General features: G+C 43.5%; 1 protein-coding gene across 1 annotated transcript in view; it reads right to left on the bottom strand.

Annotated features, from left to right (window-relative positions):
• Nucleotides 1–18,064, bottom strand: part of STK26 (serine/threonine kinase 26) — a 137,526-nt gene that overhangs the window by 59,291 nt on the left and 60,171 nt on the right. The window contains exon 2 of the mRNA XM_044682689.1: nucleotides 53–315. Coding sequence (XP_044538624.1) covers nucleotides 53–315 — 263 coding nt within the window. The remainder of the gene's footprint in view (nucleotides 1–52; nucleotides 316–18,064) is intronic.

Genomic DNA, 18,064 nt, shown 5'->3' with positions numbered 1-18,064 from the left:
GCCGCTGCCGCCGCTGCTGCCGCTACTGCTATGGGGCTGCTGCGGCTGCTACGGCTCCCGCCGCCGCCGCCGCCGCCGCCGCTGTTCCTGACGCCGCCGCCGCCGCCGCCGCCGTCCGGCTGCGCTGCGCGCTGCCTAGGCTGAGCTCGCCTTGGGCCGCCGGGCGCGCGGCGCTGCGTGAGCGGCGCGGTGCTGCAGCGCGGGTTCCAATGATGCCGTCGCCCGGCGCCTCACCGCTTTTGGCAGGCTGGGAGGCGGCGCCAGCGGCGGCAGGCCGGCCCGAGGGGCGGGCGCAGGGCGGGCCAGTGCCGAGCCCTGCCCCTGACCCATCGGGAACGGGACAAGATGGGATACCCCTAGGCACTCCAAGGACTCTAAGAAGCGCCCAACTCGGGCGGCTCCCAGGAAACCAGACAACTGACCCGGGCCAGGTCGTGGGGACTGACCGAGGTGACCGCAGCCTGGAGGACACAGGCTTCTGGGGTCACCTCTAGGGGCAGTGTCTTAAGCAGTCGGTGCTGCCGTGGCTGAAGCGGCCAGAGCTGCCTCGAACTTCGGGTTTAGCCAACTGAGCTTCTCCACCCTTCCAGGTCACTGGGACCCTTTGCCCCTTGCTCCAGCTTTAGGATGAAGTATTGTCATGAGTTCGGGTGCTAGATCGCAACATGTCACATTGGAAAAAGTTCTTAAATAGCCCAACTCCCCCTCATTTCATAATGGGGGAAACCGAGATCTTTGAAAACAAGTGATTTGTCCAAGGTCACTCCTTCAACACGCCAAGAGATATGGTATTCTCTCCAAGTATGCTCATACCTGATACACCCCCACCTAGCCTATTTGACTCTATTCTATGTCCTCCTATAAGTCTTCGCCTCAGGGATTTGACCCTACCTGCAAAAGGGGTGGACCCTTCCTTGCTGTAGCTAGCCATCTGACTAGACCAGTGTGGGATATCCCTCCTCTCCCCACATTACCCACAACTTTTCTGATCTTACTTTGACTAGGTAACATCCCTCACCATACTTCTTTGGTCTAGACTCTAGATTATCATCTATTCTAGCGTATGCTAAATGGGCCTTAAGAATTTCTTTTAACCATATAGCACTTTAGAGTCTTTAAAAGTATTATACAATTTCCCAAATGCAATTCAGCCCACTCTTTTCGTCTTGAGTTCAAGCCATTGTCCATCTGCAGCTTCCATAAAAGTAGAGGATATGCATGTTAATGGACTAAGTTAATGTACGGGCCATCCAACTGCATGTGGTCTAGACAATAGGCATTTTTCATCCATTTGGTTTATATTCAAACTGTCAGGCTGAGCTCTTTTGAGTGGCCATGGATCTCGGAAAAGTTCCTCTAATGCTGGGCAATTTGATGCAATCAGCACAATTTCCCCAGCAAACAGTACTGTCTAGGGGACCTCACCATCTACCGGCGAGATTAGTAGGAGCACACAGACATAGGCAACACACACATGAGCAGAGTTCCCTTACTCAAACCTTACTCTCACCACCTCCTTTCCACACCTGAGAGAAAACGGGCAGCTTTGAAGATCAGTTTGATAACATTTTATTTCCTAGATGACATGGAGCTCTCAAAAACCATTCCAGCAGAACAAGGTAATAACAAGCTAGAAACTTCAAGCCAAATACAATAAAAGGCCTGTAGTTTAAATGTGAAGATACAGCCTAGCTAAAGGCTCATCAAATAAAAGGTTGATTCCAGTTGATGTTTTTGGCCACTGCAATTCAGAAAGTCTGTCTACTAAGATATGGAAGGATTACCAGAAGGAAGAGGGAGTTCGGGTTTTGGAGGGAAGCATCAAAGCTCATAATAGATCATGGGATCATAGTTTTATAGCTGAAAGAGGTCTTCCTTCGGCGTCATATAGTCGAACTCACTTATTGGAGAGAGGAGGAAACTCTCACCCTGAGAATGTCAGGTCACTTGACCAAGGTAAGTTCACACAGTTAGAGTCCAATCCAGGTTTCTAACCTAGGTCCTTTAAGAGCAAAATTGAGCTCCTTTTGGTTTATAAGAGTGTGTATGTGTGTGTGTGTGTGTGTGTGTGTGTGTGTGTGTGTGTGTGTGTGTGTGTGTGTAATGGGGTTAAGTGACTCACCCAGGGTCCAGGGTCACACAGTTAGTATGTATCTGAGGTCAAATTTGAACCCAGATCCTCCTACCTCCTGGCCTAGTGCTGTATCCACTGTGCTACCTAGATGCACCATCTATATTTATGTGATTTTCCTTACTCCATGTTAACCTTGTGATGCCAGATAGTATATCTACTTACCCAACTTGCAGACATTCTTTTTGATGTAACTGTTTCTACTTCAACCACCCCTAGTCACATCAAACTTAGATTTGTTCTAACAGTCACCAAGCTGGTCTCCCCATTGCTAATTCATCCTTGAAATAAGATTAATCATCCTAAAGCACATACTTTCTCTTCAGAATTTAGAATAGCTTCTCATTACCTACAACAGCGTTTTCCCTAAACTTGAGGCCCATAAATACTGGCCCCACAGGACCGAGGGCATGAAATGACCCAAAGATGAAAGGGGAAGAGGTTATTAAGGAAATTTTGGAATGGAAAAAAAAGAAAGAAAAAATTTTGGAATGAACTAGAAGAACTGCAAAAATTATCAAGTATGTTTCTGTTACATCATTTAAGATAAGAGGAGAAATACTTACCAGCATCTAAGTGTTCAGAGCCCCCTAGTCATATTGCCCAGATCAGCAAATGAAGAAAGTGAGGCTTTCTTTAGAAAAGGTTAGTTTTTTTTCTCAAGGTCACATAGTAAGTAAGTGGCTGAGCTGAAACTGGAGCCCAGGTTTCCTAAGCTCAAACCTAGCCATCTATCTACTACATTTGATAAGAACCAGTCTAAATGACTGGTAAGGTAAAGAAGGCAGTATGTAGTAAAAGCACTGGATTAGGAGTAACAGTTGAGGTTTTCTTGGTAAAGATCTGGGAGTGGCTTGTCATTGCCTTCTCCAGCTCATTTTACAGAGGAGGAAACTGAGGCAGAGTGAAATGACTTATCCAAGGTCACACATCTAGTGTTTGTCTTGATTTGAATTCAGGTCTTTCTGACTCCAGGCCTGGCACTCTATCCACTACGGTACCATCTAGCTGCCCTGGAGTGAGAATTCCTTGGTTTATATCATAGCCCTGTAACTTCCTACTTATGTGACCTTGGACAAGTCACTTCCCCTTTTCAAGGCTAAGTTCATTTATCCATGAATGGAGGAAGTTGGGCCTCTGTGGACTGCTTTTTTAGATGGAGATCTATAAATGTCTTGGCTTTCCTGATGGAGGTCAATACAGTGCTGAACACAGATACATATTAACTGATAGTAAGTGGGTTCCAGATACTTTGTAATTTTTTTTGTTTTTTCCTGTGATTTAAAAAGTGTAGGACTTCCCCTCTATAGCTAGAATGTAACCTTGCCTTTCTTTAAAACCCTTATCTTCTGTCTTAGAATTGATACTAGTATCAGTTCTAAGGCAGAAGAGCAATAAGGCCTGGGCCCTAGGCAAAGAGAGTTAAGTAATGTGCCCTGGGTCACATAGCTAGAAATGCCTGAGATCACATTTGAACCCAGGTCCTCCCAACTCCAGGATTTCACTTCATCCACCTAACTGCCTCTAACCTCTAGTCTCAAAGAGATTGGGTGACTTACCCATAAACAAACCCCTTGCTGTGCCAAAGAACTCGGGTCTTCCTGCTCCCAAGGCTTAGCTTTGCTGCCCTCTGCCTCTTTCTGACCACTTAGGAATTTCATAATTAAATAAAAATTAAGTTGAGACACTGAGTAAATTCCAAGTTAGCAGACATGGTCCTTAGCCCAGCAAAACGTCACAATAATGTAGTTAGGAACAGAACCCAGGGCTACCATTTCTCTGGGTTTGCGCAGTCTTAATGTTAAACATTTTTAATGTCTTCTCAGGTTTATAAATATTTATTGAGAGCTATAAAATGTAAGTAGCTTGGGAAACAATGCAGGTTCATAAATAAAATGTAGTGGGGAAGAAAAGTGACAGAAGAGCTTTTAGTGTGGACCAGCGGAAGGGAATACATTTAGGAAAAAGTACACAGTAAACTTAGAAGATAATGGGCTCTCAGCTATCAGTTACTAACCAATAATAATAATAATAATAATAATAATAATAATAACTCATATGTAATAGAGCATTAGTACACTCAGAGATCTGTGGAGCAGGAAGGGTGCAAGCAGCTTTCACCTCAAACCTTGACAAAGGACATCAGGCTTTCTAACACCTGATGGCAACCTGCAAAAGCAAAATCCAGACTTATTGGTCCTCGTACTGCAGAACAAATTTTGCAGTAGGGAGTGAGAACAAGAGGGCTGGCCTGGCAAGACCTTTCTCTGGCAGAGCTATAGCCCCCAAACAGTCTTGTTCCTTGGTTGTCTGGGTTTGGGCAGCTTTTCATCCTGGCATCCTTGGGACATGGCAAAGAGCAGGTAGGTAGGTATTTCCTAAACTTCTGTGGATCAGAACTGCAGCTGTGATAGGAATGCATAAGATTCTGGAGTTGAAATTCAAGAATACCTAGATCTAGATTTGTCCTCAGGTACATTACTAGCCTGGTGACCTTGGACAAGTCACTTAACTTCCATGGGCCTCAGTTTACTTCTCTGTTAAATGAGGAAGTTGGACTGGCTGGCCTCCAAGGTCTCTTCCAGCTAGGATCTGTGATCCTAGGAATCATTAGGAGGACGGTTAGAAACTAACTAGAGGGGACAGCTGGGTAGCTCAGTGGATTGAGAGCCAGGCCTAGAGACGGGAGGTCCTAGGTTCAAAGCTGGCCTCAGACACTTCCCAGCTGTGTGACCCTGGGTAAGTCACTTGACCCCCATTACCTACCCTTACCACTCTTCCACTTATAAGTCAATACACAGAAGTTAAGGGTTAAAAAAAAGAAACTAACTAGAAACCATTATCCTAATATACAGTATTTTTTCTCTATACTTCAAAAAGGTATATAGTGTTGGTTGCTCGCCCTTGAAAAAAATAGCAGAGAGGGAAAGATAAATTTTAAAATCCTCACTTTTCCATTTAAAATTCTCCTACCCTGATCCATGCTCTCATTACCTTTCACTTGGCCTATTAAAACGTGTTTGTTACAAGGTGGTTTTTTCCCTAAGGGAGGAAGATCACAAGAGAAGATCGATTTTTGTTAATTGAAAAATTAAAAAAAACCCTTCTAAATGGTTTTCCTGCCTCCAGCTTCTCCCACCTCCAATCCACTCTGCACACAATTGTCAGATTAATCTTCCTAATAGGCAGGCCTGGTCCTGTCATTCCCCTGCTTGGAAAATTTCGGTGGCTCAGGATGGCCTATGGAAACAAGTCTTCAGCCCTCTGCCTAGAATTCAAAGGCCTCCAGGCTCTGGCTCTATTCTGTTTTCCCAGTCTTGTCTTTGATTGTTCTTCTACACATACTCCAGTGTTAGCTCCAGTCAAAGGTGTGTGTGTGGGGGGTGCTGCTCAGTGTTCTTCAAATATCCATTTTTCTGTCTTTGCCCATGATCAAACTTCCCTCTGCCTGAATGCATCACCCCTTGCCCTTGCTTATTGGAATCCTATTCATCTTTAAAAACATAGTTTAAATGCCTCCTCTATCATAGGTGAATGTTGGGTAATTAGTTGGAAGAGACCTATTATAGGATCATAGATCTCAGACTGCAATGGACCTAGAAGAATATCCAATCCAACCCCCTCATTTTACATGAAGCCAAGAAAGAAGTGGTTTTTTCCCTCAATATCTTACTAGCTCACTTGCAACTTTGCTAGACCATAAACCCCCTAAGGGCAGTGATCAGGTTGTGTCTGGAAAAAAGGAAATGGATTCTAGTCTGCTTGCCTACTATATGCACTTGAGCAAAGCACTTCCTCTCTCTGGGCCTCAGTTTCCTCATATGTAAAATGAGGGAGTTAGACTAGATGGCCTCTGAGGTCCCTTCTAGCTCTAGTACTAGGGTCCTAGAACCCCATCTTGTTTCTTCCTCACATCCTCTTAGTGCCTGGCCTTATCCAGGGTCCTTGCACAGAACAGATTCTCTGTCAATGTTTTTTGAACTAATAGGCCTTCAGATATTGCTGCCAGGCTAGAGTGCCTTGAAAAAGAGCCCCATTGCCTCACTAGGTCAAGGAACACTAAATCCCCAGCCCTACCAAGTTGGCCTATATATAGCTCTGGTTCTTCAGGGGCTTACACAGCCACATCTCCTCTTGGGTAGTTTCTTTATTCACATAGTTGAGGTTCCTCAGGGCAGAATTTTCTCAGTTGTCTTCTACTTCCTGGTGCTTCAGAAGGAACCAGAGCTCCTGCACAGCCACTGAGAAAGTGGTTTCCTGCTTTGGTTGTTTCTTTGCTTATAAAGTTACTTTTCAAGGCGCCCCTGAACTGTATTCTTTATTTGATGCCTTCCCAGTGAGATCAGAGAGCTCACCGAGGTCAGTCTGGTTTCACTCACTTGCACAGGTGGCAGGCCCAAGAATAGCTCCCATTTCTATAACAATAAATAACAGCCATTCCTGTCTCTCTGGGGCTCTGAGGTTGGCAAAGGGTCTCTCTCACAATGGCCCAGTAAGGAAGGTGGTGTGACCCATTTTACAGAGAAGGAAATTGAGGTTCAGATTGCAAAATGACTTTGGAGGTCATCTATGTTAACTCCTTCACTTTACAGATGAGGAAACTGAGGACCATGGAAGATTACAGGATTATAGACAGAATGGGAAGAGACCTCAGAGACCATCTAATCTAGTCCCTTCATTCTATAGATGAGGAAACTGAGGCCCAAGGATGATTATAGGATCATAGAGTCAGAAGGGACCTCATAGGCCAGTATTGGTGAAGGTTTTCAAGTTTGCATGCCCAAACTGCAACTTCAAGCTGCCTGTGAGTCACCCACCCCTCCCCACTCATTACCCCAGAGAGTGGAGGGAGGAAGTGCTCTATTTGGGTGGCTAGACAGAGGGGCGGGGCATGCAAAAATGTTCTCAGGCACTGAGAAGAGGGGGAAGAGGACACCAGCTGGGCAGGTGTGTCAATACTTCACCAACACTGTCGTAGGCCATCTAGCCCAGCTGCTTCATTTTGCCCAGGAGGAAATGGAGGAGTCAAAAAGGATAGGTTCCTTGCCCAAGGCACATGGCAGAGCCAGGAGTCAAGGCTACAGTAAGGAAGAGAGTTAGGATTTGAACCTCTTTCCTATGACTCCAAATCTAGCCCTCTTTCCACTAGGCTGTAAATGAATCCCTTTGTTTCAGGGCAACCAGAGCTTCAAGATAAAAATACTTAGTGCAAAGAACTTTCAATTGCTTTACATGTGGTCATGAAAATGCTCTCAGGGATACTGGGTCCCTAGCACAGCCTTGCATATTTTTTCCCTGGATCCAGATGTTCACTTCCATCAGTGGAGATAACTCCTGCCCAAGCTGTCCCCCATTTGGTTTGTACCCCCATAGTTGCCTGGGCCACTGAGAGGTTAAGTGATATCTCATCTTCTAAAGCTTGCTGACTGAATGACCTCAGCCAAACCACTTACCTAAACCTGCAGAAGGTTTCCATGTTATGATGGCTTTGGAGTCAGAGGCCTCTGGTTTGAATTCCAGATCTGCCACTTACGAACTGTGGCACCTTGGGATGGTCAGCTTCCCCTCCCTGGGCATCAGCTCATAAAATGAGAGGGTGGGAAGGAATGGCCCATGAGGTCCCTTCTACCTCCAGAATTCCACAAAGGGTTGTTGTGAGAATCAAATGAGATAAACATTTGTCAAAGTGTGCTTAGCACAGTGCCTAGCACTGTAGGTGCTACCTGAATTTCTTTGAATTGAAGAGTCGTTCAGGGACCAGAGAGACATGAGCTTAAACAATGATGTGGAAGTCTCCTAGAGAGAAAGGTCCTAACTGCTAAGGCTGCAGTTACAAACAGAAAAAAAACTCAATAGGAAATAACACTGTACTGGGAAGGAAGTTATAGCCCAGACCCATAAGAAGAGCACTTGGGCAAAATGATTTCCTTTAAACTGACTAGGGTTCAGGCAACATCTTTTCAAAGGCTGTGGAGTACCTTCTGGCTATAGCCAGTCGACCGGCCCATTGAGATAAGACAATAAAAAGCACCTGTCACTTTCCTAGTTTTCCTTACCGGACCACAGCAATACTGTTGGCAGAGACTAATGAGTTATTCGAAGCATTAGTTGGGGCAGTGGAAAGAGTGCTGGAGCTGGCATTTGGATTGAAGTCTGACCTCAGATACCTTGTCAGCAGTGTGATCTTAGGCAGCAAGTCACTCCACCTTGTTTACCTCAGTTCCTCATCTGTAAAATGGGGATAATAACAGTACCTACCTCCCAGGGTCTTCGTGAGGATCAAAGGAGATAAACGAGTAAAAATGCTTAGCACCGAGCCTAGCACATAGTAGGTGCTACATAAATGCTGGCTTTTAGTAACAGAAACCAAAAGTCTCATCCCTACTACAATTCACTTTTTGAGTATTTAGCCAGTCCAATCCAATGAGCATTCATTATATTCCTTCTGTGTGTCCCAGGAAATTCTCTAAGAAGAAAAGTTGCAGAGAAGGCTCAGACCTCCACTGATAGAGGGAGTTTCCTCATCTAGGACTTCCCTATAGAGAACAAATTCCAGGTGATCTAGTCCTGTTCTTACAAGGACTGAGTCTCTGTCATATGGATCGCTCTCTATATTTGTGTGTGTATGCGTGTGTGTGTGTGTGTATTTAATGTGTATATAGAAAATATACACAGATATACACAACAGTGTAAGGAACTCCAGGGATGAAGAAATCCCTTCTACCAATACAGATGGGCACCTTCTCTGCAAATTACAGACTTTTTTGTGGAACTCGAGCTCAGAACTTCTCGGCTTCAAAGCTAGTTCTCTATATAGTACACCACGTTGCTCCCCTCTGCTCTGCTCTGTTCCTCTTCCCTCCTCTCCCCTCTTTTCTCCTCCCCTGTATTCCCTTTCTCTCTCTTACACTAGAGAGCTCCACTGGTACCCTTGCAATGTTAGGAGAAACCAAAGAAAGCCTTCAGCATATAGGATGCACCTCCTGAGACAAACTCATGGACAGACATAGAAAGGAGTTGCAAAGAATAGACAGGCAAGAATGAGTTGCAAACTGCTTCATTGAAGGGAACTCCTACATTGATGAGAGGAGATACAGTGGTACAGGAAGAACATCAAATCTATTCTGAGACACAGGCTCAAATTCTCACCCTGATACTTGTGACTTGTGTGACCTTGTGCAAATCACTTTACTCTTCTATGCCTCAGTTTCCTCTTCTATAAAATGAGGATAAGGCCATAGCCTATAAGGCACCTTCCTACTTTAAATTTATGATCTTGTGATCCTATAAGATGACAGATTTATTTGTATTTATTATACAATACTATATGTATATATAATTTGAATTACAAGGTTTGTATTTATTTATTTTGGTCTAGTTTGTTTTTGGTTTATTTGGTTTCTAATTTTATTCACATTGGAACTGGCAAATTACTTGACCTCCGTTTACCTCATTTTTCTTAACTGTAAAATGAGCATCATAATAACACCTACCTCGCAGGGTTATTGTGAAGATCAAATGAGATAATATTGCAAAGTGCTTAGCACATAGTAAGTATTATATAAATGTTAGTTATTATTATTACTATTAGAACTCCCTGTATAGAAACTCCTTACACTGATGCATATCAGTAACTCCTCACCTATTTATAGTCTTAGAAAGTTGCCTGATAGGCACTAAGAGGTTAAATGTTGTGCTGATGTTTCCATAGCTTTAGAGGCAGGATTTGATATCAGGTCTTTTTGGCTGCCAGGCTAGCCCTCTATCATCACACCCCTCTGCCTGCCAACTCTGTGTCTCTGTCTGTCTCTCACATGCACACACGCACACAGGTGCACACACCCTTAAACACTGAGACCTGGTACAATAGCTAGAAGTTGGACCTCAGCAGCTATTGGGGTAGCATATCTCTTTCTCCTCTCACTATGGCCTCTGACTCAGGCTAGGTAACTCTGTAGGGTCATAGAATTTAGAATTAGAAGTGACCTCAGAGATCAACCAGTCCAAACGAATCATTTTATATAAGAGAAAACTGAGGCCTAATGAGTTTTGGTGACTTGCCCCAACTGCCCCAACTCACAAAGGCAGTGACGTCCAGAACCAGGAGATAAAGACCAGTTCTCCTGACTCCATGACCAAATAGTCCTTCCAGGGTACCAGGAGTGCTTAATGTTTTCTCTATCATGGAGCCCTTTGGCAATCTGGTAAATCCTATGGATCCGTCTTCAAAATCACACTTTAAAAGTGAAGGGCATCAAATACATGGAATTACAAAGGAAACCAATTCTATTGGTGAATAGAATTTATCCAGTTTTTTAAAAATGTATGCCCCCTACATTAAGAATCCTTTCATTATACTGTATTATCTCCCCTGCCCCAGTCACTGCCAATTACTTGAATTAAAGTTCTGGGGCCCCATTAATTCAAAATCCTTACTACATCCCTAGAGTTGAAGTCATTTTCTCTAGGGGGATGTCTGCATTACTTCCTCCTTCTGCCCCCATTTTTGACATTTCTCAACCTTGTACAAGATATAGCCCCCACCTGTATCTTCCATCTCCAGAACACATTACAATATGTTTTAGTGGTTTGTGTGTGTGTGTGCTTTAAAGAGAAACCTTGTAGTCCTCCCCTGTGTTCTGAAAGTGTATTTCCATGACCAGAATCGTGCCATTAAGGGGCAGAAAAAACAAGTTATGTTTCTCATCTCATACTATTAAGAAGAGGAAGGGGAGGAGAGAGGGAGGGAATAAACATTTATTAAAACACCTACTGTGTCCCGGCCTCAGCCACTTCCCAGCTGTGTGACCCTGGGCAAGTCACTTGACCCCCATTGCCCACCCTTACCAATCTTCCACCTATGAGACAATACACCGAAGTACAAGGGTTTAAAAAAAAATTTAAAAAAACACCTACTGTGTGCCAGGTACTGTGTTAAGCATTTTACAAATATTATCTCATTTAATCCTGACAATAACCCTGCAAGGTAGGTGCCGTTATTATCCCCGTTTTACAGGAGAGTAAACTGAGGCAAGCAGAAGTGAAGTGACTTTCCCAGGGTCACACAGCTAAGTGAGTATCTGTAGCTGAATTTGAACTCAGGTCTTCCTGACTCCAGACCCAGGGCTATCTCCAGTTCACCACCTAGCTATCTCTAAGAAATGTCAAAAAAGGAACCTTAAAGAAGTAACCTCTCTTTCTTCCCTTTACATATGGTGAAACTGAGACCCAGAGAGGAAAAGGGACTTGCCCAAAGTTGCACATGCTGTAAATGGCAGACAAAAGATTTGAAGCCAGGCCTTCCAATGCTATCTTTGAGCCCCAGGCAGAGGCTGCCAACATCTCCTTGCAGAGGTCCTTATCCCCTCCCCACTCTGATCCAAAGGTACCCCACTTTCTCTGAAATCAAATCTGGCTGGCTGGTGGCTCTAACACTGTGTTGCCTATTTCTAGAGCTATTTTCTATGTGTGCATGCACTCACACACACGCGTACACACATACAAACACACACACACACACACACAAAGCTTTTTGAATGCAAGACAGGGACCATAAAGTCAGAGTCAGAATAGGGGACAGAAACAGATGTGGAGAGATTTGACTGGGATTTCGCCAGGTTTTCTGGGATTGGTTTTTCTTGCATGCAACTGTAAAATAGATTATCATGAGCCAGAACAGTTTGTATTATAATATTTCCCCTCCTACACTCAGAAGAAAATGAGGTGGGAGATGACATGCATGCCTGCTTTCAGAAAGCCAGGATGGGGTCGTCTCCAGTGGAAAGAAAAATATGAGCTACTTATTCACATTGGAAGCCCAGATTATTGGCAAGGTTGGGGCATTTGTCAGCTGCTAAAAGGGCATGACCATATCCACTGCCATTTCCCAAAAAATTTCAATCACTTTGTGTTTTCATTGTTTTTTCTATCCTTTCTTGAAAGATGTTTTTGGTGCACTGACACCAGGTATGGAGGCAGAAGATAGCAGCTTGAATCCTGGTTCTGTAAGATATGACTTTGGGAAAGCTCCCTCTTGCCCCATGCACAAACCCACACATTATATCAGTTTTCTCCTCTCTAAAATAAAGAGGTTGGACTAAGTGATGGCTAATGTTCCTTCCAGCCCTAGATCTTATGAGCCTATGAAATTTCACACGTCCTTTGAGTCTACCATATGTGTAGTCAGCATCCAACTGCCTTGAAGCCAAATCGGAATGAACAGAGAGGCAGTGTGGTATAATGGAAAGAGCTCTGGATCTGGAGTCAGTATCTGGGTGACCTTGGGTAAGTGGCCTTCCTTCTCTGGGACTTGGTCCCCTTTATAAAATAAAGAGGCTAGGGGGCAGCTGGGTGGCTCAGTGGAATGAGAGACAGGCCTAGAGATGGGAGGTCCTGGGTTCAAATCTGACCTCAGATACTTCCTAGCCGTGTGACCCTGGTCAAGTCACTTATCCCCCATTGCCTAGCCCTTGCCACTCTTCTGCCTTGGAACCAATACATAGTAATGATTCTAAGATGGAAGGTGAGGGTTTTAAAAATAATAAAATAAAATAAAGAGGCTGGCCTAAAGGAACCTCTAAGCTCTCCTTCGGCCTTAACTACTATGGTCAATGTAGGCAAATCATATTCCACCCCCCCCCCCACCAAATTAGGAAACTGGCAATAGTTATGAACTGAGATTTTGGAAAGAGATATATATCTTTTAAATGCTTTCATACCACACATTTTATTGCGCCTGGGGTCTTTCCTTCATGTCAAATGACAGCCCAGCAAGCGTAAATACTGAGGGCAGTTAGGTAGCTGTGGATAGAATGCCAGGGCTAGATTCAGGAGAACCTGGGTTCAAATCTGGTCTCAGACACTTCCTAGCTATGTGACCCTGGACAAATCACTTAACCCCCATTACCTAACCCTTGCTGATCTTCTGTCTTAGAATTGATACCAAGACAAAAGGTAAGGGTTTTTTAAAAAAGAATAAAAGCTGTCTTGATTCTTTTCCATTCTCATTTGCCCTGACCAAGAGTTATATAGACCAGTTTCTCAACCATTAAGCTCCCTAATGGTGAGTCCCTAGAGAGTTTGGAGACCCAGCCTTATGGAGAAAAAATGGGAGATTCCTGGGCAATGTTAGCCTTTTGAAGAGAAGACTGCACATGTGGCAAGGAGTTGACTTATAAAATGGGATAACAAGAGACCTGAACTTTGTCCCCTGCTACTACCATGAGTTAGGTGAAAGTGCAAATCCAATGGGAAAGAGGTTGTCTCTTTCCCAATCCCAAGGTAGTTTGCTTTTTAGGGGCAAGACTCCAGGGTAGTTCCATGAAACTAGATGCCTGGAGATGTTTTGGGGATGAAAGTAGGACTCACTGGACCTTTGAGGGTTGCTACTTCTTTTTAGCACCCACAAATTTGTTTCCCCCTTACTAGGGAACTACAAATCAGGTGGAACAGTGAGTCTGGGGTACTATACATTGGGTAAACAGGGCATGCAGCCCTCAACACTTCAAGTACAAGCCCAAACCAGATTAAAATGTAATTGGGAAATACTTTAAAAATAAATTAAAAAAAATACAATAGTTAATGTTAATTTGTGGTTTTCTAAGTCAATATCCAATTTGGAAGAATCCTTTTGCATGGCATAGTTTCCCCCTCCTCTCTCCTCTTTCTATTTGAGTCTGGTACCATTGCAGCATGAGCCCCTAAGGGAAAGTGGTATTAATTGGAGACAGAGAATTCTGTCAATTGTTTATGGGCTACTATGAGTCCTTTATACACCTTTTGCATTTCCTCTGGGGTAAACTAAAGACTGTCCTATACCTAGTATGCATTGTTATCCTGGCATGTTTGCACAGGTACTGGCAGTTTTACCCACATCCACAATGATTTAGACATGAACTATATGCTAAGATTTCCCAGAAAGAGCTCTGAGTAAAAGGAAAACAAGCCAAAGATTTATTATTTAGTCATCTGAACCCAAATTGGGCCTGGTCCTCATAATCTTGGAGCTTGAGGCCTTGAGCTACATGTTCTGCCTCATTTGTAAAATTATATTGGCACCATGGCTGTAACTTATTTGCAGCTTATTTCAAGATGCCCAATATAAGGGTGAGGATGTTTTCAACTCCTGTGGGCCACATTGTGGTTCTCCCACTTCCAAACTAGCTCTGAGCCACCATCCTCTGATAGCTCTGATACCACTACATCCCTCTCCTATAGGCCAATGGCCAACCATTCCATTGCAAACATATTCTTCCATCCTAGAGTAGAAGGACACTACTACTGGCATATTTCCCCTATCCTGTACCCCTTTCCTCCCCTTTACTATCCATTTCCTCCTACCTCCTTCCAGAGGTTTTGGGATCCTGGGGGCATAGACTATACACTGGGGAATGGGCCACCCTTTCCTCAGCATAACTATACCCAATCCTACCATAAAGGTAAGAACTCTGTGCCCTAATGGCTGGGAAAATGAAGACTGGCTCTGACACTCACCCAGATGGCACCCGATTCCTATCTCTTCCCCTAATCCATCACAAATGAGTTTCTCCCAGGCTCTGACTTGACACTAAACAGCTCCCCCATTTATGGCCTTCTCAGCAGCAGCTTAAGCATAATCTGGTGTCTCTTCCTGGTAGTGCTTGGAGTTTTCTCCCTATCCCCACTATGGGTTTTTAGGTCCTAAGGAAGTCTCTTCCTCACTACTCCACTCACTTGCTGTGAACTTGAGGAAAGGGCTTGGCCTCTCTAAATCTGTATCTGTTCATCTGTAAAATGGGGATAATGTTTGTACTACTTGCCTCATTGGGTTGTTGTAGGAAAAGTACTTTATTAACCTTAAAACACCATTGAAATAGGAACTAAGAAGTATAAAGGTTCATTCTTCTTCTGAGAAACTGAAATATAACAGTTCTTAAATTTTTAATTTAATGTGACCTTTTCGTCTGAAAATATACAGACTTCTGTTATGCGCATTTAGAGAATTGGATATTCTCCATGTCCTGGAGGATAAAATTTAGCTCATGAAACACACAATTGAAAAGAAAAAAAAATGGTATAACATTCTTATTCTTTACCAGACTCTAAAATGTGAAAAAAAAGTAATGCAATATGGAGTGGAAAGTTCATTTATTTGAATAGCAGCCGGAGAAACTCTATCTGGGCTTTAAAATCGTGAGTTATTAAAAAATGCTTCCCAGCAAAATAAAATATTTAAGGTGAGCTTGCATAACATTATGTTTGAATATTATTCAGTTGCGTTTTTTCCATGCATACATTTGGTGATGCATAAGTAGTGTTTGTTTGGGGCTACAGATCTAAGATAAACAACCAAGTGCATAAATAAGGGATTTAGTTTACATAGAGAGTATGGAAAGAATGTCTGAGAGAATGAACAAGGGCCCAGGAGGTGGTGTCAGGGACCTGGTCCTCATGGGTCTTATGACACAGCCAGCCTACAAGAGCCCTTCAGGGTATGCTATGCTTGAAGACCTCTAGGAGCCTGCATTTTATCCCAAGTGAGACACTAGGAAAAGGAACACAAAGACAAATGTGACTGGAACTTCATCTGGGTAAGCAAATGCCCCAGAACTACTCTGGCTCTCTTGTTCTTCCTTCAGATGATAAAGTCAGCTCTGCATTATGGGGAGCAGCATAGCAAAGCCAGCTAGCTCAGAAACCTGTTAGCTTTGCTTTTTTTTAAACCCTCACCTTCTATCTTAGAATCAATACTGTGTATTGGTTCTAAGGCAGAACAGTAAGGGTTAGGCAATGGGGTTTAAGTGACTTGCCTAGGGTCACCCAGCTAGGAGGTGTCTGAGGCCAGATTTGAACCGAGGACCCCCTGCCTCTAGGCCTGGCTCTCAATCCATTGAGCAATCCAGCTGCCCTCAGTTACCTTTGCTTTAAGAGGCTGGCTACAGGATGCCTCAGGGGAGACCAGAGGATGCTATCTCCTACTCCTCTGATCAATTACACTGCCTTCATAGGATTTTAGAATTTCAGAGTTGGAAGGAACTTTAGAGATCCTCCAGTCCGACCTCTACTCAAAATATGAATCCCTCTACAAAATTCAACCAATGGTCATCCTTCTCCTGTATGCCTATTAAGATTCAAAAGGAAAAGTTAACAGCAAAGGAGAAGTCAAATAATTTTTATCTTGACCTTGGTGTATAAGGCACCATATTTGAATTAGGGAATTTCAGAGGTCATCTGGTCTAACTGCAACATCCCTACCAGATAGTCATCCAGCCTCTGCCTGAAGAGTTCTATCAATAGGGAATTCTCTATGCCAATGACATAGAATCAGTTGTCTTAGTCTTAGAGCCCACAAGTCTTCTCTCCCTTGGTTACTTAAGAGAGTTGCCTTCTGCCTTACTGTCTTACAGAGTTGTCCCCTCCCTTATATGAGATCTGTTATGATAGAGCTGGAGCCATCCCCTTCCTGCAGGGAAAATGAGAAACTATAAACGAGAAGAAATCTGGGCCTGTGGTTCCATGCAAACAATTATTATTATTTTAAGTCACTAAGGAGCTGTAAATAGTATGAAAAACTTTTCAACACTTTTCAATTGTCCCCCCTCCCACTACAAGATAACTTCTAAGCAAAAAAGGGAGAATCAGCATTAGGTTAAGCAAGGATAGATAGCAACTGAGGTTTACAAGGAGAACTTGTTCATTTGTGTCTGATATGGTGGCTCCATTTGAGGTTTTCTTAGCAAAGATACTGGAGTAGTTTGCCATTTCCTTCTCCAGCTCATTTTACAGATGAGGAAACTGAAGCCAATGGAATTAAGTGGCTTGCCCAGAGTCACATAGTTAATAAGTATCTGAGGTCAGAATTGAACTCAGGAGAACAAGTCTTCTTGATTCCAGGCCCAGCACTCTTTCCATCGCATGCCATCTAGCTTCCCACTTGAAGAACTTTATAGTTTTTGACATCTTTCTATGTAATCATCTCAAAACTCATACAAATGGTCATAGAATCAGAGTAAAAGGGAAACTTAGCAAATGTCTAGTTCAGTCTATTCATTTTACAAATGAGGAAACTAAGTCCCAGAAAGGGAGTCATTCCCGATTCAACTGAATTTCTAGACTTCACTTGCTTAGCTGACCCTGAGGACCTCTTTACTGAATGATGACTCTGGTACAGAGCACAATTTTTTAAAAATTCTTACTTTCTGTCTTAATAGTTCTAAGACATAAGGGCAAGAGCTAGGCAAATGGGGTTAAGTGACTTCCCCAAGGGTCACAGCTAGGCAGTGAGGGGACCCAGCCACTCTCACTTCACTCTGTTCAAATTACTCTCTGGACTTTTCTATCTCCTCTCTAGCAGTCTTATCTTCTCCTTTCCCATCTTTGCAGCTCCCCTTTACTGTGTCTTCTTCCTCCTCCACTAGAATATTAGACTGTAAGCTCCTTGAGGGTGTGGACTGCCTTGTTTTCTTGTACTTGATTTCCCATTGCTTAGCACATTGTTCTTTCAGTGACAACGTGCTAACTCTAAAATGAGAGTATCCTCAACTATATTGATATATTCATAGTATGTTTATGGAAAACCATATTGGCCTGGCTCATACTAACTCTCTCACTTATCTACCTGTTGAGAGCTTAGCTGGTTGGTCTACACAGCCAGACACTACCCCAGGCATTCACTTACCACTTACCAACCCTGGCAATCGCTTGAATTATGGGCATCGTGCCTAAGGGGAAGGACACATCAGCCCCCTTCAGGCTGGCCTTGCCAACCTCAATCCCAAGTGGCAGCAAATGCCACATGCAAAACTCTTTCAGGTTTAAAATGTCAAGCTGGAAGCATGTGCTAATTTTAGACTGGTGGCCAATACATGGACCTTCTGCCATGCAGCCTTCTCCCTTACAGTAGAGGGAATGTGGCACTAAGAGACACTTCAGAGTTAGCTGGAACTCTCAGTCTGC

Source organism: Gracilinanus agilis, chromosome X (assembly GCF_016433145.1).
Source record: "Gracilinanus agilis isolate LMUSP501 chromosome X, AgileGrace, whole genome shotgun sequence".
In the NCBI taxonomy this organism is placed as follows: Eukaryota; Metazoa; Chordata; class Mammalia; order Didelphimorphia; family Didelphidae; genus Gracilinanus; species Gracilinanus agilis.
Note: the sequence above shows the minus strand (reverse complement) of the source record. Positions and strands in the feature narration are given on the sequence as shown.